Here is a 20987-nt window from a genome sequence, read left to right on the forward strand (position 1 = left end):
CCAGAGATCGGGCTTGAACCTGTTGATATGTGACTACCCAGAGATCGGGCTTGAACCTGTTGATATGTGACGACCCAGAGACAGGGCTTGAACCTGTTGATATGTGACGACCCAGAGAGCTACCACTAGACCAGAGACAGGGCTTGAACCTGTTGATATGTGACGACCCAGAGAGCTACCACTAGACCAGAGACAGGGCTTGAACCTGTTGATATGTGACGACCCAGAGAGCTACCACTAGACCAGAGACAGGGCTTGAACCTGTTGATATGTGACTACCCAGAGAGCTACCACTAGACCAGAGACAGGGCTTGAACCTGTTGATATGTGACGACCCAGAGAGCTACCACTAGACCAGAGATCCGGCACATAATTTAAAGACCCAGTGCAATCAAAAACATGCTTTCTTGTCTTTTATACATATTTCCACGCTATAAGGTTGGAATAATACTGTGAAATTGTGAAGATTATGATCAAATCAGATGTTATTTGTCACATATACGTGTTTAGCAGATGTTACTGCGGGTGTAACAAAATGCTTGTGCTTCTAGTTCCGACAGTACAGTAATATCTAACAACTTCACAACAACTACCTAATACACACAAATATAAGTAAAGGAATGGAATTAATAATATATAAATATATAGATGGGCAATGTCAGAGCGGCATAGACTGAGATATAGTAAATAGTATAGAATACAGTATATACTGAGATGAGAGATGCAAGATATGTAAACATTATTAAAGTGGTATTATTTAAAGTGACTAGTGTTCCATTTATTAAAGTGGGCGATAATTTCAAGTCTGTATGTAGGCAGCAGCCTCTCCGTGTTAGTGGTGGCTGTTTAACAGTCTGATGGCCTTGAGAAAGAAGCTGTTTTTCAGTCTCTCGGTCCCAGCTTTGATGCACCTTTACTGACCTCGCCTTCTAGTAGTTTGCCCCCGGTGATGCGTTGTGCATACCGCACCACCTTCTAGAGAGCCCTGCGGTTGTGGGTGATGCAGTTGCCGTACCAGGTGGTGATACAGCCCGACAGGATGCTCTCAATTGTGCATCTATAAAAGTTTGTGACAAGCCAAATTTCTTCAGCCTCCTGAGGTTGAAGAGGCGCTGTTGCTGTTGTACCTTCTTCACCACACTTTCTGTGTGGGGTGGACCATTTCAGTTTGTCGGTGATGTGTATGCCGAGGAACTTAAAACTTTCCACCTTCTCCACTGGTGTCCCGTCGATGTGGATCGGGGGGTGCTCCCTCTGCTGTTTCCTGAAGTCCACCTTTTGTTTTGTTGACGTTGAGTGAGAGGTTATTTTCCTGGCACCACACTCCCAGAGCCCTCACCTCCTCCCTGTAGGCTGTCTTGCCGTTGTTGGTCATCAAGCCCACTACTGTTGTCGTCTGCAAACTTGATGATTCAGTTGGAGGCGTGCATGGCCACACAGTTGTGGGTGAACAGGGAGTACAGGAGGGGGCTGAGTACGCACCCTTGTGGGGTCCCAGTGTTGAGGATTAGCGAAGTGGAGATGTTGTTTTCTACCTTCACCACCTGGGGGCAGCCCGTCAGGATGTCCAGGACTCCAGTTGCACAGGGCGGGGTTGAGACCCAGGGTCTCAAGCTTAATGATGAGCTTGGAGGGTACTATGGTGTTGAATGTTGAGCTGTAGTCAATGAACAGCATTCTTACATAGGTATTCCTCTTGTCCAGATGGGTTAGGGCAGTGTGACTGCGATTGCATCAACTGGGGACATATTGCTGCGGTAAGCAAATTGAAGTGGGGCTAGGTTGTTAGGTAAGGTAGAGGTTATATGATCCTTAACTAGCCTCTCAAAGCACTTCAGGATGACAGAAGTGAGTGCTACGGGGCGATAGTCATTTAGCTCAGTTACCTTTGCTTTCTTGGGAACAGGGATAATGCCCTGTTGGTGTAAGAGCTGTTTGAAAAGACAGCCAGAAGTTTCAGCCTGTTTTGGTTTGGATGGAGTTTTGGCCTGCCTTGTGACATCACCAGGCAGGTCAAATGAGTTAATGGACCAATGAGAAAGAGAGTTCCAAACCTCTCTGCCAATAACAGCTAGATTTCAGTTTTCCCACTCAGACCATTCCCACGGTCCTAGAAAAATGATTCCTTGAGAAATTATTTTGCTTAACAAGCTATTTTTTTGTAAATTGTGATTTTAAAATAATCACAGTACGGTACTTAATTGTTACCCAGAAATGATTTGTTATTGAGATAAAAAAACAATAGCTGCATTGAACATTTTAGTGTTGGAAGTCTGAAGGAATGTCTCGTCTGGCCTAACATCAGACATCTCTTTTCTTTCATATCGCTGCTTCCTCACATAGCCTACAGCAAAATGACTGTTCACACATACTGTATAACAGGAATGCTAATTGTCTCCTATAAATAACCAATCACGTGGTGGCGGGCGTGCTCTGTAAGGAGCCACATGTGATTTAGTTTTAGGCTGAACTCTGCCTCTCGTGACATGGTAGTTGTGGATGTTTTTATGTTCCAACGTGAGAAATGAACTAGACCCGAGGTCAAACTGTTAACAGGAAATGAGATGACTACATTGCATTAGTTCGGTTACTGTTCTTCTCTGACTGGAGCAGGTTTGTCTAGTTTGGTCCTCTCGTCTCTTAGATTTCATTGGATCAAATAAAGTTCTGTTTGTTATTATGAGGCATGGCTTTTTTGGGTCAGGTTATTTCGCTTTGGGCCTTTTCGAGACTGTTTGACAAACCTCTACTGATACCAGGCCAGTTCACTTTGTTTGTTTTTTTCCAACCTGTAAGTGAATGTTTGTCTTTGAGGCGTTGGAATGAATTGGCAGTCACTCAGTGGCCTTGTGGTTAAAGTGTCTGTCCTGAGATTGGAAGGTTGTGGGTTCAATTCCCAGTCGAGTCATACCAAAGTCTCTTCAAATGACTAATTGATGTTTATTTGTTTTGTTTATTCCAGGTTCAGCGCAGTCAACACTATGACTGATGGGGACTATGATTACCTCATCAAGCTCCTGGCTCTGGGGGACTCTGGAGTAGGGAAAACTACCTTTCTATACAGGTACACACACAACTAGTTATACTATAATAGTTATATATTTATTATACTATAGTAGTTATATTATATATTTATTATACTATAATAGTTATATATTTATTATACTATAGTAGTTATATTATATATTTATTATACTATAGTAGTTATATTATATATTTATTATACTATAATAGTTATATTATATATTTATTATACTATAGTAGTTATATTATATATTTATCATACTATAATAGTTATATTATATATTTATTATACTATAATAGTTATATTATATATTTATTATACTATAATAGTTATATTATATATTTATTACACTATAATAGTTATATTGTATATTTATTACACTATAATAGTTATATTGTATATTTAATACACTATAATAGTTATATTGTATATTTAATACACTATAATAGTTATATTATATATTTATTATACTATAGTAGTTATATTATATATTTATTATACTATAATAGTTATTTTTTCCACATGTTGTGTTACAGCCTGAATTTGAAACGGATTCAATTGAGATTGTTTGTCACTGGCCTACACACAATATCCCATAATGTCAAAATGGAATTATGTTTTTAGAAATGGACAAATTAATTTAAAAAATGAAAAGCTGGGTCCTTCCCGAGTGGTGCAGTGGTCTACGGCTCTGCATCGCAGTCTTAGCTGTTCCACTAGACATCCTGGTTTGAGTCCAGGCTCTCTTTCAAACACAGATTCAACCACAAAGACCAGGGAGGTTTTCCATTACCTCGCGAAGAAGAGCACCTGTTGGTAGATGAGTAAAAACAGACATTGAATATAGTCCAGGCTCTGTCGCAGCCTGCCGCGACCGGGATTCCCCTGTGGCGGCACACAATTGGCCCAGCATCGTCCGGGTTAGGGGAGGGTTTGGCCGGCAGGGATGTTCTTGTCCCATCGTGCATTAGCAACTCCTGTGGCGGGCCGGGCACATGCACGGTGTTTCCCCTGTCACATTGCTGCGGCTGTCTTCTGGGTTAAGCGGGCATTGTGTCAAGAAATAGTGCGGCTTGGCTGGGTCGTGTTTCGGAGGACGCACGGCTCTCGACCTTCACCTCTCCCGAGTCCGTACGGGAGTTGCAGCGATGGGACAAGACTGTAACTACCAATTAAATACCACGAAAAAGGGCAAAAAAATTTTTTGAATCATAATAATATAAAAAAAGTGAAAAGCTGAAATGTCTTGAGTCAATAAGTATTCAACCCTTTTGTTATGGCCTCAATAAGTTCAGGAGTAAATCTGAGATACCTACTGCAGCCCTCACATACAACATCTGTTCTGACAGTCACATTCTGTTAACGGTCCCCAAAGCTCACACATCCCTGGGCCGCTCCTCTTTTCAGTTCGCTGCAGCTAGCGGCTGGAATGAGCTGCAACAAACACTCAAACTGGACAGTTTTATCTCCATCTCTTCATTCAAAGACTCAATCATGGACACTCTTACTGATAGTTGTGGCTGCTTTGTGTGATGTATTGTTGTCTCTACCTTCTTGCCCTTTGTGCTGTTGTCTGTGCCCAATAATGTTTGTACCATGTTTTGTGCTGCTACCATGTTGTGTTGCTACCATGTTGTTGTCATGTGGTATTGCTGCCATGCTATGTTGTTAAGTCTCTCTTTATGTAGTGTTGTGGTGTCTCTCTTGTCATGATGTGTATTTTATCCCCTTTCCCCACAGGCCTAGTGGTAGCCCGTCATTGTAAATAAGAATTTGTTTTTAACTGACTTGGCTAGTTAAATAAAGGTGAAATAGATAAAACAATTATATTAAAGACATTTACTTAACAAGTCACATAATAGGATGGACTCACTCTGTGTGCAATAATAAGAGGTTAATTAACACAAGTTTTGAATTACTACCTCATCTCTGTACCCCACACATACAATTGTGAATTTCAAACACAGATTCAACCACAAAGACCAGGGAGGTTTTCCATTACCTCGCGAAGAACAGCACCTGTTGGTAGATGAGTAAAAACAGACATTGGATATCTATTTGAGCATGGATGGTGTATCAATATACCCAGTCACTACAAAGATACAGGTGTCCTTCCAACTCAGTTGCCGGAGAGGAAGGAAACCACTCAGGGATTTTCACCATGAGGCCAATGGTGACTTTAAAACAGTTACAGAATTGAAAGGCTGTGATGGGAGATAACTGAGGATGGATCAACATCATTGTAGTTACTCTGCAATACTAACCCAAATGACAAAGTGAAAAGAAGGAAACCTGGGATTAAAGTATTTTAAAACATCCTGTTTGCAATAAGGTATTAAAGTAAAACTGCCAAACATGTGGCAAAGAAATGTACTTTATGTCCTGAATACAAAGCGTTATGTTTGGGGCAAATCCAACACAACAGAACACCTTTCAGCACCTAAAACACAAGGCCAAATATACACTGGATTTGCTTCTTACTAAGACAACATTGAATGTTCCTGAGTGGCCTAGTTACAGTTTTGACTTAAAATCAGCTTGGAAATCTATGGCAAGACTTGAAAATGGCTGTCTAGCAATGATCAACAACCAACTTTTTTTATTTTTACAATCCAGGTGTGCAAAGCTTTTTAGGGACCCAGAAAGACTCACAGCTGTAATCACTCTTAGAGACTTACCCAGAAAGACTCACAGCTGTAATCACTCTTAGAGACTTACCCAGAAAGACTCACAGCTATAATCACTCTTAGAGACTTACCCATAAAGACTCACAACTGTAATTGCTCTTAGAGACTTACCCAGAAAGACTCACAGCTGTAATCGCACCTGAAGGTGATTCTAACATCTAGTGACTCAGGGGGTTGAATACTTATCTATTCAAGATATTACTCTTTTATTTTTCATATTTTTAGTTACAAATGTTTGAATTTTTCTTCCACTTTGACATGAGTATTCTATGTAGATCGTTGACAAAAAAGTATTTAGTCAGCCACCAATTGTGCAAGTTCTCCCACTTAAAAAGATGAGAGAGGCCTGTAATTTTCATCATAGGTACACTTCAAATATGACAGACAAAATGAGAAAATAAATTCCAGAAAATCACATTGTAGGATTTTTAATGAATGTATTTGCAAATTATGGTGGAAAATAAGTATTTTGAGATTGTGGACAGGTGTCTTTTATACTGATAACAAGTTCAAACAGGTGCCATTAATACAGGTAACGATTGGAGGACAGAGGAGCCTCTTAAAGAAGAAGTTACAGGTCTGTGAGAGCCAGAAATCTTGCTTGTTTGTAGGTGACCAAATACTTATTTTCCACCATAATTTGCAAATAAATTCATTAAAAGTCCTACAATGTGATTTTCTGGATTTTTTTCCCTCATTTTGTCTGTCATAGTTGAAGTGTACCGATGATGAAAATTACAGGCCTCTCTCATCTTTTTAAGTGGGAGAACTTGCACAATTGGTGGCTGACTAAATACTTTTTTGCCCCACTGTATTTAACAACATATATAACGACAGTCCATCATTACTTTAAGACATGAAGGTCAGTCAAGTACTTTGAAAGTTTCTTCAAGTGCAGCTGCAAAAAAAACATCAAGCGCTATGATGAAACTGGCTCTGAAGAGGACCGCCACAGGAAAGGAAGACCCAGAGTTATCTCTGCCGCAGAGGATACGTTCATTAGAGTTACCAGCCTCAGAAATTGCAGCCCAAGTAAATGCTTCAAAGAGTTCAAGTAACAGACACATCTCAAAATCAACTGTTCAGAGGAGACTGTGTGAATCAGGCCTTTCATGGTTGAAATATTGCAACAACAAAACACACCACTAAAGGACACCATGCTGGTTAAGTGTGTCTTGAATTCTAAATAAATCCCTGACAGTGTCACCAACAAAGCACCCCCACACCATCACACCACCACCTCCATGCTTCACGGTGGGAACCACACATGTGGAGATCATCCGTTCACCTACTCTGCATCTCACAAAGACACGGCAGTTGGAACCAAAAATCTCAAATTTGGGCTCATCAGACCAAAAGACATATTTCCTCTGGTCTACTGTCCATCGCTCGTGTTTCTTGGCTCAAGCAAGTCTCTTCTTCTTCCTGGCCACCACAGAATTCTGCAGCGATACGCCATCCCATCTAGTTTGCACTTAGTGTATTTTCCACAGGACAATGACCCAAAACACCCCTCCAGGCTGTGTAAGCGCTATTTGACCAAGGAGAGTGATGGAGTGCTGTATCAGATGACCTGGCCTCCGCAATCACCCAACCTCAACACAATTGAGATGGTTTGGGATGAGTTGAACTGTAGAGTGAAGGAAAAGCAGCCAACAACTGCTCAGCATATGTTGGAACTCCTTCAAGACTGTTGGAAAAGCATTCCAGTTGAAGCTGGTTGAGAGAATGCCAAGAGTGTGCAAAGCTGTCGTGGAGGCAAAGGGTGGCAACTTAAAAGAATCTGAAATCTAAAATATATTATGATGTGTTTAACACTTTTTTGGTTACTACATGATTGCATATGTGTTATTTCATAGTTTTGATGTCTTCACTATTATTCTACAAAGCAGAAAATAGCAAAAAAATAAAGAAAAACCATGGAATAAGTAGGTGTGTCCAAACTTTTGTCTCGTACTGTGTATATATGATTACATTACCTTTCTATACAAGTACTTCCATGACCACCTTTCTTTGAATATGCATTGGTGATGTGCTGTGTGTGTATTTGCTAGGTATGAATAGTAATGTGCATATTAATGGTAATGTATGTAGTAATGGTAATGTATGTATTTGCTATGCTATGTATGAATGGTAATGTACATATGAATGGTAATGTATGTATTAATGGTAATGTATGTATTAATGGTAATGTACATATTAATGGTAATGTATGTATTAATGGTAATGTATGTATGAATGGTAATGTACGTATTAATGGTAATGTAGGAATTATGGTAATGTACGTATTAATGGTAATGTACGTATTAATGGTAATGTAGGAATTATGGTAATGTACGTATTAATGGTAATGTACATATTAATGGTAATGTACATATTAATGGTAATGTATGTATTAATGGTAATGTATATATCTGCTATGTATGAATGGTAATGTATATATTAATGGTAATGTATGTATTAATGGTAATGTACGTATGAATGGTAATGTATGTATTTGCTATGTTATGTATTAATGGTAATGTATGTATGAATGGTAATGTATGTATTTGCTATGCTATGTATGAATGGTAATGTATGTATGAATGGTAATGTATGTATTAATGGTAATGTATGTATTAATGGTAATGTACATATTAATGGTAATGTATGTATTAATGGTAATGTATGTATGAATGGTAATGTACATATTAATGGTAATGTATATATTAATGGTAATGTAGGAATTATGGCAATGTACATATTAATGGTAATGTACGTATTAATGGTAATGTAGGAATTATGGTAATGTACGTATTAATGGCAATGTATGTATTAATGGTAATGTACATATTAATGGTAATGTATGTATTAATGGTAATGTATGTATGAATGGTAATGTACATATTAATGGTAATGTATATATTAATGGTAATGTATGTATTAATGGTAATGTACGTATGAATGGTAATGTATGTATTTGCTATGCTATGTATTAATGGTAATGTACGTATGAATGGTAATGTATGTATTAATGGTAATGTATGTATGAATGGTAATGTACATATTAATGGTAATGTACGTATTAATGGTAATGTAGGAATTATGGTAATGTATGTATTAATGGTAATGTATGTATTAATGGTAATGTATGTATCAGCTGGTAAAAACAAATCCTTCAGGGGATTAATAAAGTACTATTTTATCGTATCTTACAGGTCCACAGACAACCAGTAATTATATGTTTCATTAGATTAGTATTATATTAATACCACTTTCATCTATAGATACACGGACAACAAGTTCAACCCCAAGTTCATCACCACAGTGGGAATAGACTTCAGGGAAAAGAGAGTGGTGAGTAACACACACACACGCACGCACACACACACACACGCACGCACGCCCACACACGCACGCACGCACGCCCACACACACACGCACGCAAGTATCCTCATGTAGTTTAGTTCAGTCAGTAAGGCTGGTCTGAATAGCTCAATCAGTAAGGCCGGTCTGAATAGCTCAATCAGTAAGGCCGGTCTGAATAGCTCAATCAGTAAGGCTGGTCTGAATAGTTCAGTCAGTAAGGCTGGTCTGAATAGCTCAATCAGTAAGGCTGGTCTGAATAGCTCAATCAGTAAGGCTGGTCTGAATAGCTCAATCAGTAAGGCCGGTCTGAATAGCTCAATCAGTAAGGCTGGTCTGAATAGTTCAGTCAGTAAGGCTGGTCTGAATAGCTCAATCAGTAAGGCTGGTCTGAATAGCTCAATCAGTAAGGCTGGTATGAATAGTTCAGTCAGTAAGGCTGGTCTGAATAGCTCAGTCAGTAAGGCTGGTCTGAATAGTTCAGTCAGTAAGGCTGGTCTGAATAGTTCCTTCAGTAAGGCTGGTCTGAATAGTTCAGTCAGTAAGGCTGGTCTGAATAGCTCAGTCAGTAAGGCTGGTCTGAATAGTTCAGTCAGTAAGGCTGGTCTGAATAGCTCAGTCAGTAAGGCTGGTCTGAATAGTTCCTTCAGTAAGGCTGGTCTGAATAGCTCAGTCAGTAAGGCTGGTCTGAATAGCTCAATCAGTAAGGCTGGTCTGAATAGTTCAGTCAGTAAGGCTGGTCTGAATAGCTCAGTCAGTAAGGCTGGTCTGAATAGCTCAATCAGTAAGGCTGGTCTGAATAGTTCAATCAGTGAGGCTGGTCTGAATAGCTCAATCAGTAAGGCCGGTCTGAATAGCTCAATCAGTAAGGCTGGTCTGAATAGCTCAATCAGTAAGGCTGGTCTGAATAGTTCAGTCAGTAAGGCTGGTCTGAATAGCTCAATCAGTAAGGCTGGTCTGAATAGCTCAATCAGTAAGGCTGGTATGAATAGTTCAGTCAGTAAGGCTGGTCTGAATAGCTCAGTCAGTAAGGCTGGTCTGAATAGTTCAGTCAGTAAGGCTGGTCTGAATAGTTCCTTCAGTAAGGCTGGTCTGAATAGTTCAGTCAGTAAGGCTGGTCTGAATAGCTCAGTCAGTAAGGCTGGTCTGAATAGTTCAGTCAGTAAGGCTGGTCTGAATAGCTCAGTCAGTAAGGCTGGTCTGAATAGTTCCTTCAGTAAGGCTGGTCTGAATAGCTCAGTCAGTAAGGCTGGTCTGAATAGCTCAGTCAGTAAGGCTGGTCCGAATAGTTCCTTCAGTAAGGCTGGTCTGAATAGCTCAGTCAGTAAGGCTGGTCTGAATAGTTCAGTCAGTAAGGCTGGTCTGAATAGTTCAGTCAGTAAGGCTGGTCTGAATAGCTCAGTCAGTAAGGCTGGTCTGAATAGTTCCTTCAGTAAGGCTGGTCTGAATAGTTCAGTCAGTAAGGCTGGTCTGAATAGCTCAGTCAGTAAGGCTGGTCTGAATAGCTCAGTCAGTAAGGCTGGTCTGAATAGCTCAATCAGTAAGGCTGGTCTGAATAGCTCAATCAGTAAGGCTGGTCTGAATAGTTCAGTCAGTAAGGCTGGTCTGAATAGCTCAGTCAGTAAGGCTGGTCTGAATAGCTCAATCAGTAAGGCTGGTCTGAATAGCTCAATCAGTAAGGCTGGTCTGAATAGTTCAGTCAGTAAGGCTGGTCTGAATAGCTCAGTCAGTAAGGCTGGTCTGAATAGCTCAATCAGTAAGTCTGGTCTGAATAGTTCAGTCAGTAAGGCTGGTCTGAATAGCTCAGTCAGTAAGGCTGGTCTGAATAGTTCCTTCAGTAAGGCTGGTCTGAATAGTTCAGTCAGTAAGGCTGGTCTGAATAGCTCAGTCAGTAAGGCTGGTCTGAATAGCTCAATCAGTAAGGCTGGTCTGAATAGCTCAATCAGTAAGGCTGGTCTGAATAGTTCAGTCAGTAAGGCTGGTCTGAATAGTTCAGTCAGTAAGGCTGGTCTGAATAGTTCAGTCAGTAAGGCTGGTCTGAATAGCTCAATCAGTAAGGCTGGTCTGAATAGTTCAGTCAGTAAGGCTGGTCTGAATAGCTCAGTCAGTAAGGCTGGTCTGAATAGCTCAATCAGTAAGGCTGGTCTGAATAGCTCAATCAGTAAGGCTGGTCTGAATAGTTCAGTCAGTAAGGCTGGTCTGAATAGCTCAGTCAGTAAGGCTGGTCTGAATAGCTCAATCAGTAAGTCTGGTCTGAATAGTTCAGTCAGTAAGGCTGGTCTGAATAGCTCAGTCAGTAAGGCTGGTCTGAATAGCTCAGTCAGTAAGGCTGGTCTGAATAGCTCAGTCAGTAAGGCTGGTCTGAATAGTTCCTTCAGTAAGGCTGGTCTGAATAGTTCAGTCAGTAAGGCTGGTCTGAATAGCTCAGTCAGTAAGGCTGGTCTGAATAGCTCAGTCAGTAAGGCTGGTCTGAATAGCTCAATCAGTAAGGCTGGTCTGAATAGCTCAATCAGTAAGGCTGGTCTGAATAGTTCAGTCAGTAAGGCTGGTCTGAATAGCTCAGTCAGTAAGGCTGGTCTGAATAGCTCAATCAGTAAGGCTGGTCTGAATAGCTCAATCAGTAAGGCTGGTCTGAATAGTTCAGTCAGTAAGGCTGGTCTGAATAGCTCAGTCAGTAAGGCTGGTCTGAATAGCTCAATCAGTAAGTCTGGTCTGAATAGTTCAGTCAGTAAGGCTGGTCTGAATAGCTCAGTCAGTAAGGCTGGTCTGAATAGTTCCTTCAGTAAGGCTGGTCTGAATAGTTCAGTCAGTAAGGCTGGTCTGAATAGCTCAGTCAATAAGGCTGGTCTGAATAGCTCAGTCAGTAAGGCTGGTCTGAATAGCTCAGTCAGTAAGGCTGGTCTGAATAGCTCAATCAGTAAGGCTGGTCTGAATAGTTCAGTCAGTAAGGCTGGTCTGAATAGCTCAGTCAGTAAGGCTGGTCTGAATAGCTCAGTCAGTAATGCTGGTCTGAATAGCTCAATCAGTAAGGCTGGTCTGAATAGCTCAATCAGTAAGGCTGGTCTGAATAGTTCAATCAGTAAGGCTGGTCTGAATAGCTCAATCAGTAAGGCTGGTCTGAATAGTTCAGTCAGTAAGGCTGGTCTGAATAGCTCAGTCAGTAAGGCTGGTCTGAATAGCTCAGTCAGTAAGGCTGGTCTGAATAGCTCAGTCAGTAAGACTGGTCTGAATAGCTCAATTAGTTAGGCCGGTCTGAATGCTCGCTTTAATTTCATACAGTAAGCATAATAGAATTCACATAGTTTCCTACAGTTGCTCATTTTGATCAGCCTCATTCCACTATCCACGGTGTATTTTAGAATTCATGGTTGCTGAGCTGACAACATCAGCTACTGGGAACAGGCTTCAGGGTACAGGCTTCAGGCTAGAGGCACCAGGCTTCAGGCTAGAGGCACCAGGCTTCAGGCCACAGGCTGCAGGCTAGAGGCTACAGGCTACAGACTACAGGCTACAGACTACAGGCTACAGGCAACAGACTACAGGCTACAGACTACAGGCTACAGACTACAGGCTACAGGATACAGACTACAGGCTACAGACTACAGGCTAGAGGCTACAGACTACAGACTACAGACTAGAGGCTACAGACTAGAGGCTACAGGTTAGAGGCTACAGATTACAGACGGTACTCTTCATTACATTACGGTACTCTTCATTAATTTACGGTACTCTTCATTACATTACGGTACTCTTCATTACGGTACTCTTCATTGTGTTACGGTACTCTTCATTACGGTACTCTTCATTATGTTACGGTACTCTTCATTAAGTTACGGTACTCTTCATTACGGTACTCTTCATTACATTATGGTACTCTTCATTATGGTACTCTTCATTACATTACGGTACTCTTCATTATGTTACGGTACTCTTCATTACATTATGGTACTCTTCATTATGTTACGGTACTCTTCATTACGTTACGGTACTCTTCATTATGTTACGGTACCCTTCATTACATTACGGTACTCTTCATTATGTTACAGTACTCTTCATTACATTACGGTACTCTTCATTACGTTACTCTTCATTACTGTACTCTTCATTACATTACGGTACTCTTCATTATGTTACGGTACTCTTCATTACATTACGGTACTCTTCATTATGTTACGGTACTCTTCATTATGTTACGGTACTCTTCATTACGGTACTCTTCATTACGTTACGGTACTCTTCATTACATTACGGTACTCTTCATTACGGTACTCTTCATTATGTTATGGTACTCTTCATTACATTACGGTACTCTTCATTATGTTACGGTACTCTTCATTACATTACGGTACTCTTCATGACGGTACTCTTCATTATGTTACGGTACTCTTCATTATGTTACGGTACTCTTCATTATGTTACGGTACTCTTCATTACATTACGGTACTCTTCATTACGGTACTCTTCATTGCATTACGGTACTCTTCACTATGTTACGGTACTCTTCATTACGTTACGGTACTCTTAATTACATTACGGTACTCTTCATTACATTACGGTACTCTTCATTATGTTACGGTACTCTTCATTATGTTACGGTACTCTTCATTACATTACGGTACTCTTCATTACGGTACTCTTCATTACATTACGGTACTCTTCATTACATTACGGTACTCTTCATTACATTACGGTACTCTTCATTACGTTATGGTACTCTTCATTACGGTACTCTTCATTACGTTACGGTACTCTTCATTACGTTATGGTACTCTTCATTACATTACGGTACTCTTCATTATGGTACTCTTCATTACATTACGGTACTCTTCATTACGTTATGGTACTCTTCATTACATTACGGTACTCTTCATTACAGTACTCTTCATTACATTACGGTACTCTTCATTACGGTACTCTTCATTATGGTACGGTACTCTTCATTACGGTACTCTTCATTACGGTACTCTTCATTACATTGCGTAACATTTTTTCCTATCTCACAAATCTAATTTTTGGACGAGACTGACTTCATGACCAGAATTATCCTATGTACACTTTATATTCCATTTCAACAGAATAATACATGTTTCTGACATATCTATGCCTTTTTCAAAACGAGAGGTTGCTGTTTTAGGGCAGGGAGGGTGGAGCGTGGAGAATCGGTTTGCAGCCAGTCGCTTTCTCTTAGATTCATCCGTGTTAGACTGAGGTACTGGGCTGTTTAGAGATAGTCAGGGGAGAGGAGAGGAAGGGTAGCTGTATAGTTGAATTAATGGGAGAAGATTAACCTCTGAGAGGAGGGGAAGGGTAGATCAACCAGTTAGGACCATCAATGAGACGTAATCTGGTATACATCAACCAGTAGGACCATCAATGAGACGTAATCTGGTATACATCAACCAGTAGGACCATCAATGCGACGTAATCTGGTATACATCAACCAGTAGGACCATCAATGAGACGTAATCTGGTATACATCAACCAGTAGGACCATCAATGAGACGTAATCTGGTATACATCAACCAGTAGGACCATCAATGAGACGTAATCTGGTATACATCAACCAGTAGGACCATCAATGAGTAGGACGTAATCTGGTATCAACCAGTAGGACCACATCAACCAGTAGGACCATCAATGAGTAGGACCACCAATAATCTGGTATACATCAACCAGTAGGACCACCAATGAGACGTAATCTGGTATACATCAACCAGTAGGACCACCAATGAGACGTAATCTGGTATACATCAACCAGTAGGACCACCAATGAGACGTAATCTGGTATACATCAACCAGTAGGACCATCAATGAGACGTAATCTGGTATACATCAACCAGTAGGACCACCAATGAGATGTAATCTGGTATACATCAACCAGTAGGACCACCAATGAGACATAATCTGGTATACATCAACCAGTAGGACCATCAATGAGACGTAATCTGGTATATATCAACCAGTAGGACCACCAATGCGCCGTAATCTGGTATACATCAACCAGTAGGACCATCAATGAGACGTAATCTGGTCAACCAGTAGGACCATCAATGAGACCTGGTAGTAGGACCATCAATGAGACGTAATCTGGTATACATCAACCAGTAGGACCATCAATGAGACGTAATCTGGTATACATCAACCAGTAGGACCACCAATGAGACGTAATCTGGTATACATCAACCAGTAGGACCACCAATGAGACGTAATCTGGTATACATCAACCAGTAGGACCACCAATGAGACGTAATCTGGTATACATCAACCAGTAGGACCACCAATGAGACGTAATCTGGTATACATCAACCAGTAGGACCACCAATGAGACGTAATCTGGTATACATCAACCAGTAGGACCATCAATGAGACGTATCCTGTGACGCAGAAGCAAAGTGGATAATGACGCTGCTTTTGCATACAGCACCTCAGTGATGGCTTGATGATAGCTCATCGATGCATCTCCTGCAGACAGACACAGACCACAGCATATGGGTTCTAACTAGAGGTCGACCGATTATGATTTTTCAACGCCGATTCCGATTATTGGAGAATTAAAAACGCCGATTCGGATTAATCGGCTGATATTTATTGCTATTTTTGCAATAATGACAATTACAACAATATTGAATGATGTACCTATTGTTCCTATTCTCCCATGTCCCTATTCTCCCATGTCCCTATCCTCCCATGTACCTATTCTCCCATGTCCCTATTCTCCCATGTCCCTATCCTCCCATGTACCTATTCCCCCATGTACCTATTCTCCCATGTACCTATTCTCCCATGTCCCTATCCTCCCATGTACCTATTCTCCCATGTTCCTATTCTCCCATGCTCCTATTCTCCCATGCTCCTATTCTCCCATGCTCCTATTCTCCCATGTCCCTATCCTCCCATGTCCCTATTCTCCCATGCTCCTATTCTCCCATGTACCTATCCTCCCATGTACCTATCCTCCCATGTTCCTATTCTCCCATGTCCCTATCCTCCCATGTCCCTATTCTCCCATACTCCTATTCTCCCATGTCCCTATCCTCCCATGTCCCTATCCTCCCATGTACCTATTCTCCCATGTCCCTATTCTCCCATGTCCTATCCTCCCATGTCCTATTCTCCCATGTCCCTACCTATTCCTCCCTATCCTCCCATGTACCTATTCCTCCCATGTTCCTATTCTATTCTCCTCCCATGTCCCTATTCCCCCATCCTATTCTCCCATGTCCCTATTCTCCCATGTCCTCCCCATGTACCTATTCTCCCATGTCCCTATTCCCATCCCTATTCTCCCATGCCCTATTCTCCCATTCTCCCATGTCCCTATTCTCCCATGTCCCTATTCTCCCATGTCCCTATTATCTCCCATGTCCCTATTCTCCCATGCTCCTATTCTCCCATGTCCCTATTCCTCCTCCCATGTACCTATTCTCCCATGTCCCTATTCCCATGTCCCTATGTCCCATATTCTCCCATGCCCTCCTCCCATATTCTCCCATGTCCCTATTCTCCCATGTCCCTATTCTCCCATGTCCTATTCTCCCATGTCCCTATTCTCCCATGTTATTCCTATTCTCCCATGTCCCTATTCTCCCATGTCCCTATTCTCCCATGTCCCTATTCTCCCATGTCCCTATTCTCCCATGTCCCTATCTCCTATTCCCTATTCTCCCATGTCCTATTCTCCCATGTCCCTATTCTCCCATGTCCTATTCTCCCATGTCCCTATTCTCCCATGTCCCTATTCTCCCATGTCCCTATCCCTATTCTCCCATGTACCTATTCTCCCATGTTCCTATTCTCCCATGTCCCTATTCTGTCCCTATTCTCCCATGTCCCTATTCTCCCATGTCCCTATTCCCTATTCTCCCCCTATTCCCCATGTCCCTATTCTCCTATGTCCCTATTCTCCCATGTTCCTATTCTCCCATGTCCCTATTCTCCCATGTCCTATTCCCCATGTCCCTATTCTCCCATGTACCTATTCTCCCATGTCCCTATTCTCCCATGTCCCTATTCTCCCATGTCCCTATTCTCCCATGTCCCTATTCTCCCATGTCCCTATTCTCCTATTCTCCCATGTCCCTATTCTCCCATGTCCCTATTCTCCCATGTCCCTATTCTCCCATGTCCCTATTCTCCCATGTCCCTATTCTCCCATGTCCCTATTCTCCCATGTCCCTATTCTCCCATGTCCCTATTCTCCCATGTCCCTATTCTCCCATGTCCCTATTCTCCCATGTCCCTATTCTCCCATGTCCCTATTCTCCCATGTCCCTATTCTCCCATGTACCTATTCTCCCATGTCCCTATTCTCCCATGTCCCAATAACGCTGCTACTCATTAATTTACTATGAGCCTGTTTTATCTGCTCATGTTTATTGTATCTGTTCATGTTGGTTTGTATCTGTTCATGTTGGTTTGTATCTGCTCATGTTTATTGTATCTGTTCATGTTGGTTTGTATCTGTTCATGTTGGTTTGTATCTGTTCATGTTGGTTTGTATCTGCTCATGTTGGTTTGTATCTGTTCATGTTGGTTTGTATCTGTTCATGTTTATTGTATCTGTTCATGTTTTTGTATCTGTTCATCTGTTCATGTTGGTTTGTATCTGCTCATGTTTATTGTATCTGCTCATGTTTATTGTATCTGTTCATGTTGGTTTGTATCTGTTCATGTTGGTTTGTATCTGCTCATGTTTATTGTATCTGTTCATGTTGGTTTGTATCTGCTCATGTTTATTGTATCTGCTCATGTTTATTGTATCTGCTCATGTTTATTGTATCTGTTCATGTTGGTTTGTATCTGTTCATGTTGGTTTGTATCTGCTCATGTTTATTGTATCTGCTCATGTTGGTTTGTATCTGCTCATGTTTATTGTATCTGTTCATGTTGGTTTGTATCTGCTCATGTTGGTTTGTATCTGTTCATGTTTATTTATCTGTTCATGTATCTGTTCTGTTGTTTTTGTATCTGTTCATGTTTTTGTATCTGTTCATGTTGGTTTGTATCTGTTCATGTTGGTTTGTATCTGTTCATGTTTTTGTATCTGCTCATGTTGGTTTGTATCTGTTCATGTTGGTTTGTATCTGTTCATGTTTTTGTATCTGTTCATGTTTATTGTATCTGTTCATGTTGGTTTGTATCTGCTCATGTTGGTTTGTATCTGTTCATGTTTATTGTATCTGTTCATGTTGGTTTGTATCTGCTCATGTTGGTTTGTATCTGCTCATGTTTTTGTATCTGTTCATGTTTATTGTATCTGTTCATGTTGGTTTGTATCTGTTCATGTTTATTGTATCTGTTCATGTTGGTTTGTATCTGCTCATGTTGGTTTGTATCTGTTCATGTTTATTGTATCTGTTCATGTTGGTTTGTATCTGCTCATGTTGGTTTGTATCTGCTCATGTTTATTGTATCTGCTCATGTTGGTTTGTATCTGCTCATGTTTATTGTATCTGTTCATGTTGGTTTGTATCTGCTCATGTTGGTTTGTATCTGCTCATGTTTATTGTATCTGCTCATGTTGGTTTGTATCTGCTCATGTTGGTTTGTATCTGTTCATGTTTATTGTATCTGTTCATGTTGGTTTGTATCTGTTCATGTTGGTTTGTATCTGCTCATGTTGGTTTGTATCTGCTCATGTTGGTTTGTATCTGTTCATGTTGGTTTGTATCTGCTCATGTTGGTTTGTATCTGTTCATGTTGGTTTGTATCTGCTCATGTTTATTGTATCTGCTCATGTTGGTTTGTATCTGTTCATGTTTATTGTATCTGTTCATGTTTATTGTATCTGCTCATGTTGGTTTGTATCTGTTCATGTTGGTTTGTATCTGTTCATGTTTATTGTATCTGCTCATGTTGGTTTGTATCTGCTCATGTTGGTTTGTATCTGTTCATGTTGGTTTGTATCTGTTCATGTTGGTTTGTATCTGCTCATGTTGGTTTGTATCTGTTCATGTTGGTTTGTATCTGTTCATGTTTATTGTATCTGCTCATGTTGGTTTGTATCTGCTCATGTTGGTTTGTATTGTCATCTGTTCATGTTTATTGTATCTGTTCATGTTGTATCTGTTTGTTTATCTGTTCATGTTGGTTTGTATCTGTTCATGTTGGTTTGTATCTGTTCATGTTTTTGTATCTGTTCATGTTGGTTTGTATCTGTTCATGTTTTTGTATCTGTTCATGTTGGTTTGTATCTGTTCATGTTGGTTTGTATCTGTTCATGTTGGTTTGTATCTGTTCATGTTGGTTTGTATCTGTTCATGTTGGTTTGTATCTGTTCATGTTGGTTTGTATCTGTTCATGTTGGTTTGTATTTTTGTATTGTATCTGTTCATGTTTTTGTATCTGTTCATGTTGGTTTGTATCTGTTCATGTTTTTGTATCTGTTCATGTTGGTTTGTATCTGTTCATGTTTTTGTATCTGTTCATGTTTTTGTATCTGTTCATGTTGGTTTGTATCTGCTCATGTTGGTTTGTATCTGTTCATGTTGGTTTGTATCTGTTCATGTTGGTTTGTATCTGCTCATGTTGGTTTGTATCTGTTCATGTTGGTTTGTATCTGCTCATGTTGGTTTGTATCTGTTCATGTTGGTTTGTATCTGTTCATGTTGGTTTGTATCTGTTCATGTTGGTTTGTATCTGTTCATGTTGGTTTGTATCTGTTCATGTTGGTTTGTATCTGTTCATGTTGGTTTGTATCTGCTCATGTTGGTTTGTATCTGCTCATGTTGGTTTGTATCTGTTCATGTTGGTTTGTATCTGCTCATGTTGGTTTGTATCTGTTCATGTTGGTTTGTATCTGCTCATGTTTATTGTATCTGTTCATGTTGGTTTGTATCTGTTCATGTTTATTGTATCTGTTCATGTTTTTTGTATCTGCTCATGTTGGTTTGTATCTGTTCATGTTGGTTTGTATCTGTTCATGTTGGTTTGTATCTGTTCATGTTGTATCTGTTTGTTTATTGTATCTGTTCTGTTCATGTTTATTGTATCTGTTCATGTTTTTGTATCTGTTCATGTTGGTATTGTATCTGTTCATGTTGGTTTGTATCTGTTCATGTTGGTTTGTATCTGTTCATGTTGGTTTGTATCTGTTCATGTTGGTTTGTATCTGTTCATGTTGGTTTGTATCTGTTCATGTTGGTTTGTATCTGTTCATGTTTTTGTATCTGTTCATGTTGGTTTTGTATCTGTTCATGTTTTTGTATTGTATCTGTTCATGTTTATTGTATCTGTTCATGTTTTTGTATCTGTTCATGTTTATTGTATCTGTTCATGTTGGTTTGTATTGTATCTGTTCATGTTGGTTTGTATCTGTTCATGTTGGTTTGTATCTGCTCATGTTGGTTTGTATCTGTTCATGTTGTATCTGTTTGTTTATTTGTATCTGTTCATGTTGGTTTGTATCTGCTCATGTTGGTTTGTATCTGTTCATGTTGGTTTGTATCTGTTCATGTTGGTTTGTATCTGTTCATGTTGGTTTGTATCTGTTCATGTTGGTTTGTATCTGTTGTATCTGCTCATGTTTTTGTATCTGTTCATGTTGGTTTGTATCTGTTTATTTGTATCTGTTCATGTTGGTTTGTATCTGTTCATGTTGGTTTGTATCTGTTGTTGGTTTGTATCTGTTCATGTTGGTTTGTATCTGTTCATGTTGGTTTGTATCTGTTCATGTTGGTTTGTATCTGTTCATGTTTATTGTATCTGTTCATGTTGGTTTGTATCTGCTCATGTTTATTGTATCTGTTCATGTTTATTGTATCTGTTCATGTTTATTGTATCTGTTCATGTTTATTGTATCTGTTCATGTTTATTGTATCTGCTCATGTTGGTTTGTATCTGTTCATGTTTATTGTATCTGTTCATGTTTATTGTATCTGTTCATGTTTATTGTATCTGTTCATGTTTATTGTATCTGTTCATGTTGGTTT

At 40.0% G+C, this 20987-nt stretch overlaps 1 protein-coding gene across 4 annotated transcripts in view; it reads left to right on the forward strand.

Moving 5' to 3' along the window:
• rab27b (RAB27B, member RAS oncogene family) overlaps positions 1 to 20987 on the forward strand; it is a 106023-nt gene that overhangs the window by 72198 nt on the left and 12838 nt on the right. For 3 of the 4 annotated variants that reach the window (XM_042326408.1, XM_042326409.1, XM_042326410.1), the window contains 2 exons: positions 2963 to 3064; positions 8979 to 9048. In XM_042326408.1, the coding sequence (XP_042182342.1) occupies positions 2963 to 3064; positions 8979 to 9048 (172 nt within the window). Of the gene's footprint in view, positions 1 to 2497; positions 2614 to 2962; positions 3065 to 8978; positions 9049 to 20987 lie in introns of those variants that run through there. The other variant, XM_042326411.1, reaches the window with a different exon arrangement.

Source organism: Oncorhynchus tshawytscha, linkage group LG09 (genome assembly GCF_018296145.1).
Source record: "Oncorhynchus tshawytscha isolate Ot180627B linkage group LG09, Otsh_v2.0, whole genome shotgun sequence".
Lineage (NCBI taxonomy): Eukaryota > Metazoa > Chordata > Actinopteri > Salmoniformes > Salmonidae > Oncorhynchus > Oncorhynchus tshawytscha.